General features: G+C 38.1%; 1 protein-coding gene across 1 annotated transcript; it reads left to right on the forward strand.

The window, feature by feature from the left end:
* Positions 1-17,455: 17,455 nt before the first annotated feature.
* LOC116179982 lies at positions 17,456-18,706 on the forward strand. The gene has a single exon (XM_031499804.1). It carries the CDS (start codon positions 17,456-17,458, stop codon positions 18,704-18,706), a length of 1,251 nt encoding a protein of 416 aa, XP_031355664.1.
* The last annotated feature ends 1,939 nt before the right edge of the window (positions 18,707-20,645 follow it).

Below are 20,645 nucleotides of genomic sequence, written 5' to 3' on the forward strand. Positions count from 1 at the left end.
TTAATTTCTCTCTACCACAAATTTTCAATGTAATAACGAGCATCAGATCGTTTTCATTTTTTAAAAGATAGTCCTTTTATGAAATCCTTATTTACTTACCGAAAAAGTAAGGTTTGAACGATATATAGCAATACAAAAAGTAGTATAGTAAATAGTTAGTGGAATATTTTGACAATTGAATTGCACGTCTAATGTACGTACTAACAAAACTAACAAACTCGCTCAGTATTTAAGGTTGATTCTAAATCACACGACCGTTAATTTCCACTACACGATGAAGTTCCCATTTTGGATAAAAACGCTGATTATTATTGGTTTGTCCCTTAATGGCACTCACAATGGATTGGTAACTAACCCACGACAATAATTTCATGGAAATAGCGGCACAGTTTTCCCTAAAAATTCGATAAATACCTTCATCTTTCACAATAATATCACATACGACTATGCGGCTGACAATTTTTTTCATAAACTTAAAATAACACGGCTTCGGTTCGAAACTTTAGTTGAAAATGAGTCTTGACGAGATCACAAAATGCCTTGCTTAACTCATATAGGTTCGGTTCGAAAAGTGGGCGAAGAATTCCTTTCTCCCACCAGATTTTTACTTTTGTACTCGCCAAATTCTACACCCGAAGCGGACCCAACGCAGAATAGGGCTTCTCTCATTTTTTTTGGATGGTTGTGAAGGTTTCTTAGATTCCTCCGCTGAAAAATATCGAGGCTACGCCAACTACAGGTAAGATTTCTCCTTTACTTATGATTGCACTTGTCTTTGCTTTATCGTTATTTAATATTGGAGGCAATTTTACTTGAAATAAACCAGTATTTCTTTTTGATAATTTAAAAATTTTATTTAAACGAAATATTTAAAATTGTGTAACAAAGAAGAAAACAATAATTAACTATAACAAAAAAATTTCGTCGAACTGTTTTTCAGTTGGGAGAGTGCCCAGGATACATGCACTATTTCCACGTTGGATGGCCAAGGATATCCTTTGAAATAAAAATTGCTTAGCGCGTTTGTCGCCGGATTCCGCAATTAAGCTTTTCCCTATTTTATTCAGAAAATCTCGTGATTCCTTGCACCATGGTCCAAGTGTCTCGAAGGCAAGTCCCATAAATATATAATCTTTCTTTAGATCTCTTTTAGTATTTCTTTTGTTAATTTGATTTCTACTTTCCTTGCATTTTCCTATATAATAAACTGGGTGGCGCTCAACTAATGGTAAGTTGTAAAGAGGTGCCGAAGATTATATACTCTAAACAAATCGAGAGCTGTAATGTTTTCAAACCTGAACTAGCTGGCCGTTTATGCGGAGGGTTTGAGTTAACGCAGCGCCCACCTAATCCTACCATTACAAGGTATAGCAGAAACGCCGTCACTGACGTTTCGACTCTTATCTGTAGCACACTCGTTTCTTATCAAAACGCGCTTTATTTTCTCGCATATTAATTATTCTCTTTTATTATGAAGCGATATACGTATAAAATTTCCTATACTGGCAAATTTGTAAAATCAGTGCCAACATTTTCTTAGTTTAAAGCGACTACCTGTTACACGCAGCACTTCATACATGAAGGAAGTCTTTGTAAGGGTTGTTTAGCTCTTGGATTAGCTGGACTGGCAGTGTGGCGACTAAAGCTGTCTAATCTGGTCGGGAATTCCATGAAAATTAATTTTAACCACATTCGATCTTTTTGGCTGTGGAGTTAGAGATTCTGGTTTTTCTAAGGGTGAAGCAGTTTGGGCAATTGGCATTTCATATTTTAGAAATTCCATAGGGTATCCTAGTGTACCGACTTTCCAATAAAGGATTTGGTTAGTGGAACGGTATTCGTAAACCATGATGGCTATGAATCCCATTTTTTCTGTGTTTTTTTTTTACATTTCTTTAGAGCATTATTTTCTTAATGGATTTCGGATGTTTGCAGACGAGATGTCGGGAATTTAGACCATATTCAGTTATATTTAACTAGAGCACCTTTACATTCGGCAAGAGGTGAACATATTATTTAAAAAGTGGGACGTGGTATTTTATTTGATTCGTAGTGCGAGAATTAAGCAAACGAATCAACGATCAAAGACGTCCGTCTGACTTAATAAGGCGCCATTCTGTGGGCGTCAATAAGTTAATTATAATAAGAAATTAAGAAGGGGATGGTCGGAAGAATATTTTTTTTTTGAGGGAATCGTTAGCGGTTCCCATATCAACCGAATGGGTCGCAATTAATTTTTTTTTTAATTGTTGTTGGACCTTGTGCCGTTCAGAATAAGTGCGTTAGGGTTCGAGAGATTGCGAAAATCGGTCGGGTAATTCAAGTTGGGAAAATTCCCGAAAGGTAAAGTGCGAGGTATTAGATTACATGCGAGCTACGCGAGTTTTTCGGTTGGTATCTAAGAGTGAATTCGTCATTTATTACACCCCAAAGAAATGTATTGTTTAATAGGGAGACATTAAAACGTCATTGTGAAATACGCGCTCTTATCGTCGCGTTAATAGAGAACCGCGCCATCTCCAGTCAAGGACAGAGTGATTGAACGCGCTGGAGTCTTTCTACAAACGACCTATTGCAAAAAAATTCACAGTAGGTTCCGTCGTCGGTGGCGAACGGGAGGGTATTGCACTTTGTTAGTGGAACCAACTAAAGAGAAGATAGCCCTACACAGCAAAAATTTTTTGAGGGGTAAAGTTCTACATTAAACTTAGTAAAAACTTTCTCCAGTGGTGCGAATAATAAAGTGTTAAATGTATTGCATTGTGGTAAAAAATGAGCCCCCCATTTTTTGACGGAAATACGCGTTTTGAAGTATGTACCAGGAATTAGAATGAAACAAAAGTCGGTCTGTTGGTCTGTCTGTCGGCCCGCCTGTACTCTCATGTTTGGCGAAACGGTTGAACCGATTGGAACCAAATTTGGTACACATATTCTTAGGCATAAAAGGAAGAGCTTAAAAGTCTTTGGACGGAACAAGCATCCGCAGGCGGTATCTGTGCTAGCCATATCATTCACATTTTATGTATTTGACAAACAAAAGTTGATTTGATTTCCGATTAAACCGGAAGTGGTGCCGGAATTTTCAATATGTGCTCGGATAGATCGTAATGTCACATATAAAATTATATTTGACGAATGTCGTGTCGCCAAATATTGAGCTGACCCTCTTACGTCGAACGCACCGTTGCGGAAGTGTTTGCATTTTCAATCCCGTCATCATGATTACTATGGCTTACGAGATCCAAAGGGTGCAACCTATTCAGACCGACAGCCTATAATAGCCGTGTTAGTTCACGTGTAATTAACTATATGAAATGGGGTGGCTCCGCTCTGTTGCTTAAGCTCAATGACCAATTCCAAACACAGACGTTTGTCAGTCTTAAACCAATGCGCGTGTAATCCACAAGGAAACGGCGTCGCATTTTAAATGGCTTCACTGAAAAAGTGCGAAATAGAAATTCACAAAGTAACAGTATATTCATATTTTATCGAAACGTCGACATATCGCGTGTTCACCATGCGATCTCTAAATTGCGAATGTGGGCGAGAGCGATTGTACCACCGAAATAACTTCTTAATCCAAAACGCTCCACGGAGGAATATAAAATAAAAAAGTTTTCTAAAAAAAAAGTACATAATTCATACTGTTTATAACTTTTAAGGTCGCTTCTTAAAAAATTTACGAGTACAATGGCTTCGACTCAACTTTCACCTTACCAGATTTCCAACTTACGTGCTTCGTCATTGTCAAACTTTCAGTATATCTGGAAGCTGTTCCTTATATTCTAAACGTTTTAATTACATGCTTACTAAGTCGCTAAATCATATTTAATTAAATTTTGCTCTATATTCTTCAGAATTGTGTACGAGACTGTTGCTTGGCCTGGAATAACCCGCGTTAAGGGAACCTATTAAATAGGTTGATTGTTTATAAAGGTCGTTAGCTGATACAATGTCATCCTGAATTTAAAGTCCCCAGTTAGAATTTGTTACTAACCACCGCATTTGAAATGTTCCACAAACAGCAACGTGTGTACGAAATGAACCGTACAATTTGTTTCGTCACAGACACAGACAGTTTTGCGTTGCAACAATTAGATTTGTGTAGCAGAAGCGTTAATAGCATAAACCAAAATAGAACCTACAGAGCTATCTTACAAGCGGGGATTTGCTCCTAAATCCTTTTATCATTGGAAATGCTGTCGTATATGGTGCTCAGTTACTAATTTTCGTTTAATTGACAAGGACTTTTACGTAATAACCTTAATTTTGAATTTCCCTACTGAAAGCCTGTTTAAGTAAAGTTCCAACGTCGACGCCGAATTGATGACTAATGATTGTGGGACAGTATGTGATACATTTTGATGTTATAAATTGTGTACAATTGAGTGATCAATAATAATTAACTGTCTCATTTAACTAAGGAAATTTCAGTTTATTTATGATGAAACCAATGCAAGCTAACTATTTTTGGTCGTAAAATGCAGCATGAAAATTACATTAGTGTAATAATTTGAAGGATATGATAATTATTGTCTGTTCTAAATTAAAATAACTGTCAGGAGCTAATTATTTCGCACTATTTTCAATGAATCATTTTAGAAAATGCCTTTGCTTTAATGTGAAGTTATTTAATGTTTTGGGAAAATTTCGGTTGATCCAGTTTACATCGTCAAATTTCCACATGTAACTAAAATAATTGTATAGCGTTTTGTTTTATCTAGACTAAAACATATAATTTGTAATTCTTTGTGTATTAACGGTTAGACACGCTTCATTTCTAAGTTCTGGAAAATCCTCAAAGGATTAAAAAGAAAGGTTTGTGTTGATGCCTACAGATGAACTTTAGTGCAGACGAATTTTTTTAAGGGGAGGTGTGCGAGGAGATGACGGAAATCTTATCTAGGTGACGCATTTGAATCACAACGCAACATATTTCAGCAACTTAATAATAATGATACTTAAGTTAAAGCTGGTAGGGTATTTTGATTAAGCACAGTGTAATCGTTTTGTTTTGAATTTGAATTTCAGTGTTTTTTTCTTCTGTCGGAATGTTTATAGTACTGTTAGTTCAGTTAGGATTAGTTTTTTGTCAGTTTAGAGTATAGTACGAATTTGTTTGATTTCAGAATTTAATCATAATAAATATGTTCAGTGTGTCCAATTAATGAATTAATGATAAATGCGATAAGAACATTTGTTATCGCGTTGCGTAACGTCAAAGTTAATTAGTTTCAAGATAAGCACATATTTATGGTAGCTATATTTCTTTATTTATTTTATTTTATTCTATTCGCATATTTACATGCTACACAATTAAACAAAGCGCTTATCGCCAATAAATGGCATTAATTACTGCACCTAGTGCACCAACACTGACCACTCAATAGCACAATAAATTGAGAACTTGCCACTTATTACTGGTCGTCAAGGAAATGCAGCGTACTGTAAATGGTGTCAAAAAAGGAGTGTATAGGTACATGAAACATTTGAATAAAAAGCAGAGTTTCCTTCCGATTTGGAAATGTTTTATTTCATGTGGATATTCGATTGATGGCAATTAGGGGTAAAAGCAATATCATTCAAATGTTCGCCACGATTTCGCGGGCAGATCTTGCTCCGTTTTCGATGACTTTGCAGCATAAATTGTGTTAATCGATGAGAGGATTACCGCCCTCTAGAACAGCGTATGATTTCTCGCATACGCGAGGCTGCTGTATCCGCATCAACGATTGGTGTACCTCGAAAAAGATAACAAATAACGCAAATGGGAAGGAGGTATTATTATTATTTTTGTAAGACTTATTGAATAATTACAGTTGCTCAAGCTTGTAGATGTTTTATTCAATGTTGCGGGCTACCATCTCCATCTTGTGACAAAACGTGTACATTAAATAAGGTTGGGGCCATTGGCATTGAGATCATATCACTTTTGATTTTGTCGTTGAAATGACAAATGTTGATGTGAATGGGAAAACTCCAGACTCACCACGCCAAAATGGTTTAAATTAATTATCTAAGCGTCTTTACGCTGTATCCCCTTTGGGTAAAGTTATTTTTATAGAATTCCTCTTTCTTAACCCGTTTACTTTTAGGTTACGTGTTATTTTCATTACCTATCTTTGATTTACCTATATCGCAATCCGAAACCCATTTATTAATGGGATACGTAAGTTCTGAAGTTTTTCTAAGGGCACCAAGTCGACCTGTCGGGTTTGATTAGACGTTGGTTTCAAGTTTATGGATTTTACATCTACGTTAACGATAACTTTTCTACGTTTTTACATTGGAAAGAGTAGACTGTCAGGACTAAGTCTATGCGAGCTGCGGTTTAAAGTTGGTGCCCGTGGTCTCAGTTAAAGTCTGTGTTTGAGAAGCCTTTTTTTGGATATTTTGTCATGAAGAAGGAAACTGTATAAGATGGTAGTTTGCCGGTAATAGTTGTTTTCTCCTTTGAATTATCACTTGTAAAATAAAAAGCATCTGTGTAATTTCTCGCAAGTTGTGTGTTAGTTCGTTCGCTTCATTAACAACGACCAAATAGTTTCAAGTTCAAATCACAATTAATTTTGTGGGATTCTTGCCAAAAGTTCATTGTCAATCAAAATTTAGTTAAAGTCTAGAATTCAAGGATTTTGACCTTGCCCACTGGGAGTTTGACTCCATTACCCGATACCCCAAATATCTTCAACAAAAAACTCACTGAACAAGTGAATCAACAAATGGCATATTTAACTGATGCAATAACGGTGTGCCTCAGTAATTGGAGAGGAAAAGTACGCGTGCTTCTTATGTTTTCTAAGGGCCGAAACCTTCCAAGACAATAGGTTTCTCAATAAATGAAAAAAAACATAATTTTTACGCCGATTTACTCGAAACGAGGCATAGTAAAAAAAAGTAAGCAAATAATATAACATCGATTGGTTGCTTATTGCACTAAATGTTGTATAACTTAGTAAAAGCGTAAAATAAATTAACAACGTAATATGTACAATTCAGAGTGGATTAGTTCATTTCTGCTGAGAGTGCTCTTCTCTGTCCATTTGCGCGTTAGAAGTTTTCACGCTTCATATTACAAAGTACTTTTTCACGAGAATTTTCACCTTATACGTGTAGGTAATTTTTTTGCCTTATATTAAGCGATTACGTCTTTGTTCGCAAAATTTTCAACACGTAATAATATAGTCGCCCTATCCATTTACTTGAGCTTGTCGTACTCGTTTCAATTTTCTTCGACTGCTAGTTTTTTCTGGATCTGTCAAGCGGATTTAGAAACTTGGGATTTCGTTTTATTTTTTTCCTTATTCGCATTTGTATCAATTTTTTACCCCTAGCTTTTTGTCAAATTTTTTTACCTCGTGGCCACGTTTTTTCTTTTATCTGCTCACAGTTTTTTATAATAATAAAGAAATCAAAAATACTCTTAAATTTCTCAATTAGAATTTCCTAATAAATTCGGACCCATTTACAAGTTTTCCTAGACCAATCTACACAAATTGTGCCGTTTAATAATCGCGCACAATTCTAATCAGTTTTTTACATCAATGAAATTTTTTCTTCCCTGATGTTTGTTAAACGGATCCAAACAAAACCAATTAATTTATACAATAATAACTTGAACATTGGGCAATAAAACCATGGTTCCTGAATTCGGTCGTTCCGTTGTAACAAAATTGAATGGTTTTCCTCTGTGATTTTAACGGAATCCAGTAACTTTTATACAAAATAATTTGTTTACTGAAACTGTTGGGAAAATCTTTCAAGCGATTGAAATTGTAGATTTTAGTCGGTTAACGTTTCGTGCACGAAAACTTTCCCAAGCTCCGTATCGCAACGATCCACACAAGGAATCGGCTTCGTAAATAAATACAAGGTAATCCAAAGATCTTAGAGCTATTTTTAGATAAAGGAAGTAGCTTTTGCGTGCACATAAACATTGCATGTTGTTTATTAGATAGACCTTTATTGCTTTGCTGAGGTATCGGAAAGCGAAAGCACGCAAAATTAAAGAGTATAATTTATTGCAAATTGGTTACAGGAATTGGTTAGTGCTCTAGTTGCTAAATTACACGTCAACGTTGTTAGAAAAATAGTCATCCTATCAAAATCGGTGAGCAATGTCCATTCGTGTGTTCTGATTGTGATCGAAATATAACAGAACTACCTTTATTTTTACTTTGTTGAGACGAGAAACTGAGGAACCTTGACCTCCTACCCATAATTATTTAACAAATTTTTAATTAACATAACTCTGGATACGAATAAAACAATTGATCTTGAGAACTTTTATACCCTGACTCATAATTTGGGTTCGACTAAACACACGACAGCTGATCATTTACACAGGACACACATTTATTCAACAAAAATAAATCTGCAAAGAAGAGGCACTCAGGGCCTACAAAGAAAGTACCACGCACATGCGATTGATTGAAACAAATTAAATCTAAAAGAAAATTCTAATTACGTTAAAGAGTTGAAAATCGTAACATCCAGTCATAACTAAGGTTTTCTGTAACTTACGCTCAAAAAACGCACACACTAACTGAATCTGAATATTCGTTTCTTTGTTTTCACTTGATTCTTAAATTAAGCAAACTGGCTTTCTTATAATTTAAATGTAAAAGTGGATTTTGGTGGTGGATAACGTCACGTCGATAGTCACAACACTCAAATTACTTTTGCGGATACGTGGAATAACGCTTGAGCTTAGTTCAAATGAAACATTCACTTTTATAACGACGAACTCTTACAGCAACTAGACTAACTTCTACAAGAACTTTACAAACACCAAGACTGACTGTCTTTCACACAAATGCTAACCAAAAAGCCTTGTTGTTATACGCCTATTAAACGAGTCTTCCCTGCTACTCTTTTCGACCCTACTGCTTTATCATTTTATTAACATTAGCTAATCAAATACACCAGAAAAAACGTCCGACTTCAATATGACTCTTCGATAAACTAACACTTGTTATTTCTTCGGCGAACACCTGCGTATTTTCACATTAATTAGTTTTTACAGAGCGATGATAATGAACTTCTTATAGCATGACCGGATTTAAATGAGATAAACTTAAAAAAAATTCATCTTTCTTTAACATAATCTAACTTTACCATAAATGAATCCAAAACATAAGGCTCGACATGAGATGACCCTTTAAACAAAATTAACATCTAATAGATCAAATATACAGGATAAAATACGTTGCTTACCTAACAATATGTTGCCATAAAATGTTCTTTAATAAATCGGAATGAGGATGATGGTGATACAAATGACGACTGTACTGACGATGTGGATCTCGTAGAAGATATTGATAACCAATATCTATAAGCTGAGTAATCAATTAAAACCAACATTTTCCAATAACGGCAATATCCAATACCGCTTGAAAATCATTTTGCATGGAAGGAAATATGCCGCTATTGAGGATTCCTTATATCGCAGATGAATAATTGAAAACTAAGACCAATGCAAGGAAATTTTTGATTACAGAAATAGATATACTGTTGAAGAAGAAGTTCTGGTTTGGTAATCAGATTTAGAACAGAAAATCCGTATCTAATTGTTTTCAAAATGAAAATCAAATTTCCTGCTGTTCCGTTGCAAATGTTCAAATTACCCTAGAAGCTACGCATCGATAAACATTTTTATTATACAATCCTACAACAAATCTTTTCCCTAAGAGAGCTGAAATTAAAACCCTCTGTATTACCGATTTGAAGGGGATAAGTTACATTCCTTTATTCCTTTTTGAAGACTCTTCTAACAATTTCTTTTCCAAAAGCGTTAGTATTTGTCTTTATCCGAAAGATATTAACTATCACCACTATTTAATGCGGATCAACACTCGCGCAGTTTAAACGAGAAACCGCAGGCACTGGGAAGCTTTGAGACCGTTGTCTGACACATTCCCCGGGGGTCGCAATAATCTACATTTAAAATGTTCCGCAGAAACTTTCGATGCCGCCCCCTCCGACACTATTGTCGATTTTTGCTTTACCCCCAGACAGAGGATTCGTCCACAAAGGCAAAAAAAGCCATTGTGCTAAAAGTTACTCTAATGCACTCGGCTAGCGGTAAACGGTTCGTAATTGTACACTCTCAAATAGATTTAAAAGCTCGCTTTATCCACTGTCCTTTGTCGAGCTCTTACAAACGTAGCTTTTACTAATGTCGTGATTAAATAAAAGGAATCTCTTAGGAAGCCCTACTTCCGGGACTTACTGGGGACTTTTACTTCGCCGGTTCCTCTGATTTAGTTATACGGCGGTCTTTTCTCGTAATTTTCGGTTATCTAACAGAAACAACTTCGGTTTGTGGTTTAACGGTACTGAAATTGGGACGATTTGTTCTACTATTATATTTATCTAAATCATTGCATTGCTTACCTCTTCAACGATTTGAACAATGTTGCGAGTGTAATGAACTGCTGTACAATCCATATCTTTCAGGCTTAAATCCCGATGCTTAGCTCTCCGTTGATGCGTTGGCCAATCAGCGAATATGCGTCCATATAAAGTAATGCTTCGCTAACAGCCAATGGCGCAGAGGTTGCGTTGACTGACTGCTATTCGGAAGGCTGTGGGTTCGAATCCCGCTGCCAACTTCTCTGTCAGGAGGTTTTCCTCAGACGTACGTAGCTTCGAATAATGAAATCTGCGAGGCGAATACTGAAGCAGTACTCTTCCCCTCAGCATCCTAACTTAGTTCCTTTCATTCCAATTAGTACCTTTACCAATACAATAATACATTCCCGTTTTCTGGCTAAAGAGCGCCAGGAAACTCTGAGCAGCCCGCCTCCGGTTTCCATCAGGAGTGGCGGAGAAATGAAACACGTTGCCCACAAAAGGGTAACGCTACCTTCGGGATGCTATCTGTGACCCAAAAACTGTTCCCTACAGCTAATCATTTCTGTTGCGCTATGTATCAAACGGTACCGTCTGTCGGATTAGCAGCTTCCAACCGCAATACAGTCGCTAAATAGTAATCCTCTTAAATTAAAAGACTAAACTGCTTCAGTTTACAGCTGAAGACACTCTCTTGTATGGATACAGTATCCCAAACTCCTTCGCGAAAGTGCAAATAAAATCACGGGAAATGTTGTATCGATAGACTTTGAAGATAAATTATATTCGAAATGGGCCCTTTGAGAGGAATCCGTGTCTAGGACAACGAAGGAGGGCTGTACGAAAGGAGCTCGAAATAAATTCGCTATATCCGTTATTTGCTTTTCATTACTGCCTTGGTATTTGTAGCGTTTATTTATCGAAATAGGGGATTATTCTAGACGAATGTGTGCGGATTTATTATAAAAATTAACGAGTTTTCTCTGAGCATTGTGTTTAGGGCATATGTGTTATTTTTCAATTAGAGTTACTATTAAGTCCCAGCATATAACTAAATTGTCATTATTTCCTTTTGTTGATTTTGGGGTAAATACAAATCGTCGTCAACCTCTTTAGTTGGCGGTAGCGCTACTTAGCGACACATTCACGTTAAAAATAGAAAATTGTATTATGGTAAAATCAGTCAAATTCGGCAAAAAAATGTTTTGCCCTGATTTTTTTAATGGCCACATTTGGCCTTTCCCCCTCTCCATAGTTCAAAGAGTAGAGTTAACCATGGTTTCCCCTTCTTTTGACCTTCAGTGACATTGATTTACTAACCTTGAGGATCCCTCGAAATCCATAATCAATCTTAGGAAAGAACCGCGATGACCTAGGCGCAGATCTCATGGCTCGATAATCAATACTTCAGTGACCTTGAGCCTCTGAAACCTCAATCAATTATATTGCTTTAGTTCAGGAAAGAACCAGAATCACCTAGTAAGACGAAAATTTGAAGAATGACTCATGCCTCGATTATCATTATCCGAGTCCCCGAAATCACAATCAATAAAATCGCTTGAGTTCAAGAAATAATAACGAACGAATGGCCTTCCGTTCCCTTGCTTTTACTTCAGGAAAGAACCTTTGGCCTTCAGTGACATTCACTTGGAGCATGCGCAGTAGTTTAAGTGGCTCTAGAGAATGAACATGAAATTGTCGCATGCGCTGACCTCAAGATCAAAGTGCGCTCATACCGGGCCTTACTTATCTACAACGAAGGAACAGATTATAATAAAACGGCAGGGTAGGTACCTAAAAACGTAACCACAGAAATGTCTGAAGCAAGCTATAAATTATGCTGAAAATGAAAATCAACTCGTGATTTTTACGAAATAGAATTGAAACTGTAAAACAAATCGCTTAAAACGTAAAACACATTGCGGCGAACTTCGGTAGTAGGTCCGCTCACAAATGGCATGAAAAATTCAATAAGCATTTGCAAATAAGTATTAAAAATTTGTTTTAAAATTCAAATTAATTAAGAGCGACTTAATCGGATGTTGTTTTTGCATCTCATTTAATCACCTACCGCTAATTAATAATTACACTCACGTAATTTGCCGGATATTTCTAAATTCATAATTCTAATTAACCCCTATTGTCTCTTGAAATTTCTCAGGTTGGTAAAAGGTCCCTTATCAACCTGATAACGGCGTAAACCTGCACGGCCTTACAGCTTTAATGTTTTAAATTAATATAGAAACCAAAATTATCTAAAGAATTACTTAACCGGCTGAAATTCTAAAATATTAATTAGCCTTCGCCTTCTAAATAAAAAGGGCTTTCGGACGCAACAAAGACAATTAATATATCTTGACGGGAACGGTTTCAAACGGCGAATTAACTACAGTTTTCGAATACGATAGCGCATTGGGTTAATGTCAGAGATTGTATTTAAAAGAAGCTACGGCAAATACACACGTAATTACTAGTAGTGTTATAAGGCCGATTCTAACTCAAAAAGTCACTAGAAAAGTCACTAGATGTGAAAAAAGTCACTAGAAAAGTAACTAGGTTTGAAACTCTGCTCAAAGTCACTAGAAGGTCACGAGAGGTTTGAAACTCTGCTAACAGTCACTAGAAAAGTAACAAGGTTTGAAACTTTGCGTCACTAGAGAGGTTTGAAACTCTGCTAGTGATATAGGGGCCGATTCTAAATCAAAAAGTCATTAGACGCGAGAAAGTCACTAGAAAAGTAACTAGGTTTGTAACTCTGCTGGCGAGGTTTGCGCCAGTGCTAACGTCAAGGGGTCGAGGTTTGCGTTCGAGATAAAGTATCGGAGGTTTGCCCCTGTGCTAAGGTCAAGGGGGTCGAGGTTTGCGCCTGTGCTAACGTCAAGGGGGTCGAGGTTTGCGCTCGAGATAAAGTATCGGAGGTTTGCGTCCGAGCTAAAGTAATTTGGTTTGCGCCTGAGTCGAGGGCCTTGTCGATGGTAGTGTACGGCCGATTCTAAATCACACTATATTCTAAATATGACTGGTGGTGGGTATTGACGCTTATATAAGCATCTATATGTTCGTTACAAGGTGTACATGTATTAAAGATGTCGTGGATGGCATATGCTGAGGAATCATGGGCCAAAGCTACCGATTTCGTGACGGCCGTGAGACGTCTTAAGCAGCATTTTTCTGCATTAGCATTTGATGCAGAGCACGAGGCGATATATGGACGCGGTGAATACAGCCCAGAGGAGTGCCAAGCTATTGCAGCCAAGTATGAGCTAGGAGAGGCAATATGTGACAGTTACTTAAGTTATAAAATATGTGACGAGTGCATTATCCGGAAACTAAGGGATGCAAAGTTGGAGCAGTTTAGTGAACAGTTGCAAGCGTGGAAGGATGAATCTTCAGAATCCGGTGAAGAGTGTTAAATTCAATGAATTCAATAATAGAACATATGTAATGGTGACGTGGCATTTTGCTTATTGGGCAGCAAGGAAAGGTCCATGGGAAACTGTAGCAGTCGATAGAGTTCGATTCCGACGTAGAATCGAGCAATATCATGCAATAATTTCTCCAGTATTACAAGCGGATCATCGTTCGGCAGTGTATCGCGGTAGATTTCAAGGTCACGAGTTGGAAATATAAGGGTGAGAGGTAGCGATGGTTTCAATCAGTCCAGTGGTGTTATTGAAACAGTTAAAATGGATCTTAACGCACTAAACAACAGTACATTCTGTAAAGTATTCAAAAATGTCAAGGACTTGGAAGTGGGGGAGAAGTTTAGAATTGTGAATGCCGACACCATGAATACAAAATATGGTGATCGAATAGTATTGGAAACTGAAAATTTTAAATGTGTGCTGCCATTACGATTCTATGAATACTTCAAGGAAGGCGATCGCCTGAACGTCCTCAAAGAGTCCTTGAAGACTAGGGATGTATTCATCGAAAGCGTCGGATCAGCGGGAAAAACTACCAATTTAAAATTTATGTAAACAATAGATTAGTGTTGTTGTTGTTGTTGTGTAAATAAAACATAATATTATAGATAATTGTCTTTTCATTTCGAAATAAAATGAATGTCCCATGAAAAAAATACTTCAGTTGTGGGGTGATCGTCGTTGTGTACTTCGCTCTCTCATGAATACACTAAAGAAACTATCATCCATGGCGACGAAAAATAGCTGTAATAGTAACTATTTCACGTGCTCGTGTTGGTGTTGTAGTGATAATGGATATGGATCAACGCCACCATCACCTTCTCAAGTTGAAAATATGCATAGCAAAGCGATTGAGGAACACTTAATCGATTGTACCTCTTACACCCTCTTCGACAGCTTAGATAATTCAAAATACATTGAAATCGGCTACAGTACACACCTTAACCTTGAACCAATCCTTCGCATCGCATGCGGCAGTGTTATGCTCATGAAAAGGGAAGATTGGGTGACACTTTTAAAATGGCAAACATATCTCGAAATGAAGTTTTTCCGATCACAAGAGATGGAAAGATGGATAGATTGGTCGAATGTGAACGAAGAGAAAGATGTCGAACGAGATCAAAGTTCGGATACACTTAATAGTAATATCACCATCTACTATACCTGGGAGTCAGTGAAAGGGACTACTGAAAAAATGTTGAAGAGTGTAAGAATACAATGTGGCAACAGCAGCTCTCAATATTGCACGATGGGAAAGAACGATATTGAAGAACTGTTTAATTTGAAAAATATAATCAACTATCGATTTGATTTACTGGAATCATACGCTCTGTCCTGTTTCTATCAAGATTTTATCGAACAGGTGATTAACTACCGTCACTTTCGTAAAATGGAGTTTGGTGACGACGATGAGGAGGACGATGACGACTTCATCTATCGCGATATTGAAGATGTGCTAAACTATAAGAATAATGTAAATTCTCACAATACAGTGTGCATGATGGAAATATTACACTATAGACCTACTTATTTAATGTATCACATATATCAACCTCCTCAATAAACGGTTACTGCAGTTTAGTATTTTCATTGTGCCTAGATTTCCCTATAAATATGCCACCGCATTGTATCATGCCAATAATGTTGAATCGGAAGCGGAAGTGTACGGATGGGAGGGGCTTGGTTAATACTCTCATAAACAAACTTCCAGTTGAACTACATCTTCCCGGATATCAATACTGCGGTCCTGGTACTAAACTAGACAAAAGACTAAAGCGAGGTGATCCCGGCATAAACCCACTAGACGCCCAGTGTAAAGAGCACGACATTAGCTATAGGGATAACCAAGACTTGGAAGGTCGACATCGAGCAGATCGGGTTCTAGAGCGGAAAGCTTGGGAACGGTTAAAAGCTTCCGACACGAAGTTAGGGGAACGAGCAGCGGCTCTTACAGTGGGCACCATCATGAAGGTAAAACGAAAGTTGGGGATGGGAGTGAAGAAGAATAAGAAGAAGAGTAGTTTATTGAACTTGCGCAGGACGATTGCTAAGAAAATGAGGAAAAGCGGCAATACCGCGGATGTGATAAAGTCAGCTGTTACTGCAGCAAATATGGCCATAAAAAATTTAGGTGGTAGGAAAAATGTAAGCGTACCTAGAGTTATTCCCATACCAAAACAGGGTGGGTTTTTACCATTTTTGATACCCCTATTCTCCGGTTTATCGGCAGTGGGAGCTTTAGCCGGCGGCGCGGCAGGCATTGCTAAAGCAGTTAATGCATCTCGTGACGCACGTAAAATTCAAGATGAAACTTCACGCCATAATCGCACGATGGAATCGATCGCTATAGGAAATAAAAGTGGCAATGCGCTGTACTTGAAACCTTACAAATCGGGAGGCAGTTTGGCGTTGCATTTAAAAAAAAAAAACTTCAAAAAATTGCCTAAGCGGCCGTTAACAGATTTAGATCTACGTAAGCACGCAAAAGGGTGTGTACCATACTTTAGGGATGTGTTTATGCGAGATAATATGCCTATATCGCCATGGAAAAATGAATCCGGGGTTATTAATTTAGACAGTCAAAGGGGGCGTGGTACTCATTGGGTCTCGTACAAAAAACGTGGTAGACGAGTTTGGTACTATGATAGTTTCGGTAATATTCCACCACCACGAGAAGTGATCGAGTATTTCCGCGACTGTAAAATCTATTATAATTACGGACAAGAGCAACAATTTGGTACAACGAATTGCGGCCATCTGTGCTTAAAATTTCTGTATAAATAACAGCAACACTGACTAAGCGAGCAGTAGCGGTAATCATGTCGACGACGTTCAGCATAGAGGGTGTTGGAAATACGGCGAGTCACGATTTCTATCCACCTATTGAACTTCCTTCGGGGAAAATGTACGTTATCGGGATGGTGGGGTTTTATGGCTGTAACAGCATAAGAAACATTCACGCGGGAAACGATAAGTTTTACTATAAAACTGATTCAAATAGCTCAATATACTCCAAGGCAATAACAATTCCGCATGGTGCTTACGAATTGGAAGAGATAAGCGAGTATATAAAAGCTCACATTCCTACAAGTCGCTTTAGTCTACGTGCAAATAACAATACGCTCAAGTGCGAACTTAATTGCGAATTTCATATAGATTTCACTCCAAGAGACTGCATAGGGCGCATGCTCGGTTTCGAATCGAGGATATTGGAAGCGAACGTTCTACATACATCTGCTTTAGATATTCAAATCATTAAGCACACTAACATTCACATAGAGTGCAATCTCATTACGGGATCCTATCGAAACGGAAATCGTGCTAAGGTCCTTTACGAAATAGACGTTTCCGTTCCACCAGGTTACCGCTTAGATAAAATTCCTAGTAATACTCAATATCTGGAAGTAAATACCAGTAGAATTAGCAATATAACTATAAAGTTGACGAATCAAAAGGGTGAACCGATCGATTTCGGGGAAAGTGAACCGTTTACAGTACGATTAGAGTTAAAAGAATATGGGGTTACGTATTAATCAAGGTCCATTGCCATCCTTCCTCAACGCTATAAATAAACAAGGTGACCGGAAATCGAGTTATTCTCAATCGAGACAGAACCCGGGCACGTTAACGCCAGTAGAAAAAATCTTTCTTGGAATCCATTGGCCTGAAAGTGCAAAATGGCGGCGGCAGCAGACTCGTTAAACGTCTTTCAAAGCGTACACTTTGACGAAACGATTGTTAAATCCGATATTCACACCTATCTTCCATACGGAGGATCTTCGGATTACGGACTTTCCAGTGAAATACGAATATTAATTCAAAATCAAGAGCTGATAAGCGCCACCTACGACAGTTTTTTGTACTTGGAAGGAAAAATTGAATGGAGTCAACCGGAAGGAGAGGGCGCCATCGTAAAGACATGCAACCTAACAAACAATTTCGCGCCATTCCTTTTCGAAGAAATCCGCTATGAGTTGGGTGGTCAGAAAGTGGATGTATGCAGGAATCCTGGTATTACATCCTCACTGAAGGGATACGTATCGTATACGTCTACTGAAAGCAAAGGTCTCAAACACTTGGGGTGGTCACCCACCGATGAATCCCTTCAAGTAGATTTCAATAAGAGCAACAAGGAGAAGCATTTCGCTGTTTGCATTCCGCTGAAACACATATTCGGATGCATGGAGGACTATCGACAGGTTATCGTAAACATGCGACAAGAATTGGTATTAATTCGTGCTAGAAGCGATGCCAATTGCTACATCGGTACCGCCGACGATGCATCAATAACATTAACAAAAATTCAATGGAAAGTCCCTCACGTGACCGTTAGTGATAGCGCCAAAATTAGCCTATACGAACGCATCAATAAGGATGCTATAATCACAATGCCATTTCGTCAATGGGAACTGTACGAATTGCCCGCTTTAAAACAGGCACAGTTGGATATATGGCCAATCAAAACTTCAACTCAACTAGAGAAACCACGATGGATAATTGTGGCATTTCAACGAAGCGGTAAAAAGTTTTCACACGAAGCAAGAGCCGCCAATTTCGATAACATCAATATTCGAAATTTAAAACTGCATCTCAACTCGGAAAGTTATCCGTACGAAGCGATGCATTTAGATTTTAATGCCAACAAATACATCATTGCATATCAAAACTATTTAAACTTTCGGCGCGATTATTACTCGAAAGATGAGCATCAAGACGCCCTCTTTGACTATTTGTATTTTAAAAGTTGCCCCATCTTTGTGCTGGACTGTTCAAAGCAAAACGAATCTCTGAAGCATTCGACGGTAGATGTTAAGTTGGAAATGGAGTCGATGGAGGCCTTCGAGGCGGGAACGGTTGCCTATTGTCTGATCCTGCACGACGCACTAATTCAATACAATCCTCTGACCGGGGAAGTGAAGAAACTATGATTTGTATTTATTTATTAAATGTATAAATAAAATGTAATGATAAAAAATGTTCGTAGTCTTATTTCAACCGCGACCCCAAAATGAAGGTAGTGATGCAGAAGCAAAAGCTGCTCGTTCAAAATCTCGACACGACGCCAAATGTGGACCACAAAAAAACCCATGGCGTATTACTTCCAAACAGCGTAAGATGTCTCATTTGTGGACCGTCCAATTGTGGTAAAACGAATACGATGCTCAGTCTGCTAACTGAACCTAATGGTCTTCGCTTCAAACACGTGTACGTCTATTCCAAATCGCTGAATCAAGACAAATATAGGGTTTTGGGGGAAATTTTGCAACCAATGAAGGATATTGGCTTCTTCACATTCAACAAGAACGCGGACATTATGGAGCCCAGTGCTGCTAAACCTAATTCGGTTTTTATCTTTGACGATATCGCTTGTGAAAAACAGGATAACATTAGAGCATACTTTTCAATGGGCAGGCATAACGCCATCGATTGTTTCTACTTGGGTCAGACGTATTCTAAAATTCCTAAACAATTGATTAGAGATAATGCCAACTGAATTGTCCTATTCGAACAGGACGACTTGAATTTGCGACATATTTATGAAGATCATGTCGCACCCATAATAACCATGCAGCTGTTTCGAGAGATGTGTTCGGAAAGCTGGCGAACCCCGTATGGGTTTATGGTGATAAATAAGGATGCGGATGTGCAAAACGGTCGTTTCAGGAAAGGCTTCGATCACTATATAATACCATGAAAACATGTTTATTGTTCAGTTCAACTGTAACAGCTTTAACAGCTTTACCAGCTTTTAACAGCTTTAATACCTCTAACAGCTTAACAGCTGAACGGCTTTAACTAACAGCTGAACAGCTTTAACCGCTGAACAGCTTAACAGCTTTATTGGGGGGAACAGACCCTGTTCCAGTTGATCTGTTCATTTGATATCGGTTTACCTGTTCCGTTGATCATGGATAATAAGGAGATGGCCTTGAAACGACGAATAGTTCAGGCGCGTAAAGCGATACAGCAAAAGTACAATCGTCTCAAAGCGGATCGTTTTATTAAAGAAGTGGAATTTGTACGAACGTATAAACCGCTAATTCAACCGCTAGCTCAGATCGTAAAGAAAATCGAACCGCCGTCATCATTGGTTATAGAAACGAAAAAGGAGGAGCCATCAGAGGACGAAGTATTTACATCACCCCCTAAAAAACGTCAATCTCCTGTAAAAAGAAAGTCACCACAACAACGTAAGACTCCTGCGATACCTTATTACACGCGAGTGAGACGTAGGCCCTCTTCCCTTACCGAGATCAGTCCGCTGGCTAGACTTCCATACTTTCAAAAATATCCGCCAACTGATATTAGTCCTATGGTTAGACCTTTTCATCCCACGGCTACTCCATCATTGAGACAGGCGCCATCATTTCTACAGAGTACAGTGATAGGAGAGCATCAAACGGAAGAAGAAGAAGAAGAGTCCTCCATCGCATCAGAATCATCTGCTTCATTACTTGATATGCAAGGTTCGCAAGCCTTTTTGGAACAATACAAACACCTACCACGTATATACGTTGAGCGCATGATAAGAGATACGAGTAATGCAATTGACACCACCTTTGGAATTCATTATAATGTCGAAACGGATAAGTGGAGAATGGGCAAGACTGAGGTGACGATAGATGACGAAGATTTGGTCATTAACGGGAACCGGTACAAAGGTACTGCGGGGCTATACGAACTTATCATCATGAATGAACCGGATGAATCGCTAGTATCCAAGCAGGATAGAAGTAACTATAAGCAGATAATAATAGCAACTCATGTCGCACGGCGCAATTACGACCCCACAGAACAGATTCGTGGCAATAAGAGCAAAAAGTATACGCTGATAATAAAGCCTCTCCTGAAGGAGGAGGAAGCGGC

The sequence above is a fragment of the Photinus pyralis genome, unplaced genomic scaffold (assembly GCF_008802855.1).
Source record: "Photinus pyralis isolate 1611_PpyrPB1 unplaced genomic scaffold, Ppyr1.3 Ppyr1.4_LG9, whole genome shotgun sequence".
Taxonomy (NCBI): Eukaryota; Metazoa; Arthropoda; class Insecta; order Coleoptera; family Lampyridae; genus Photinus; species Photinus pyralis.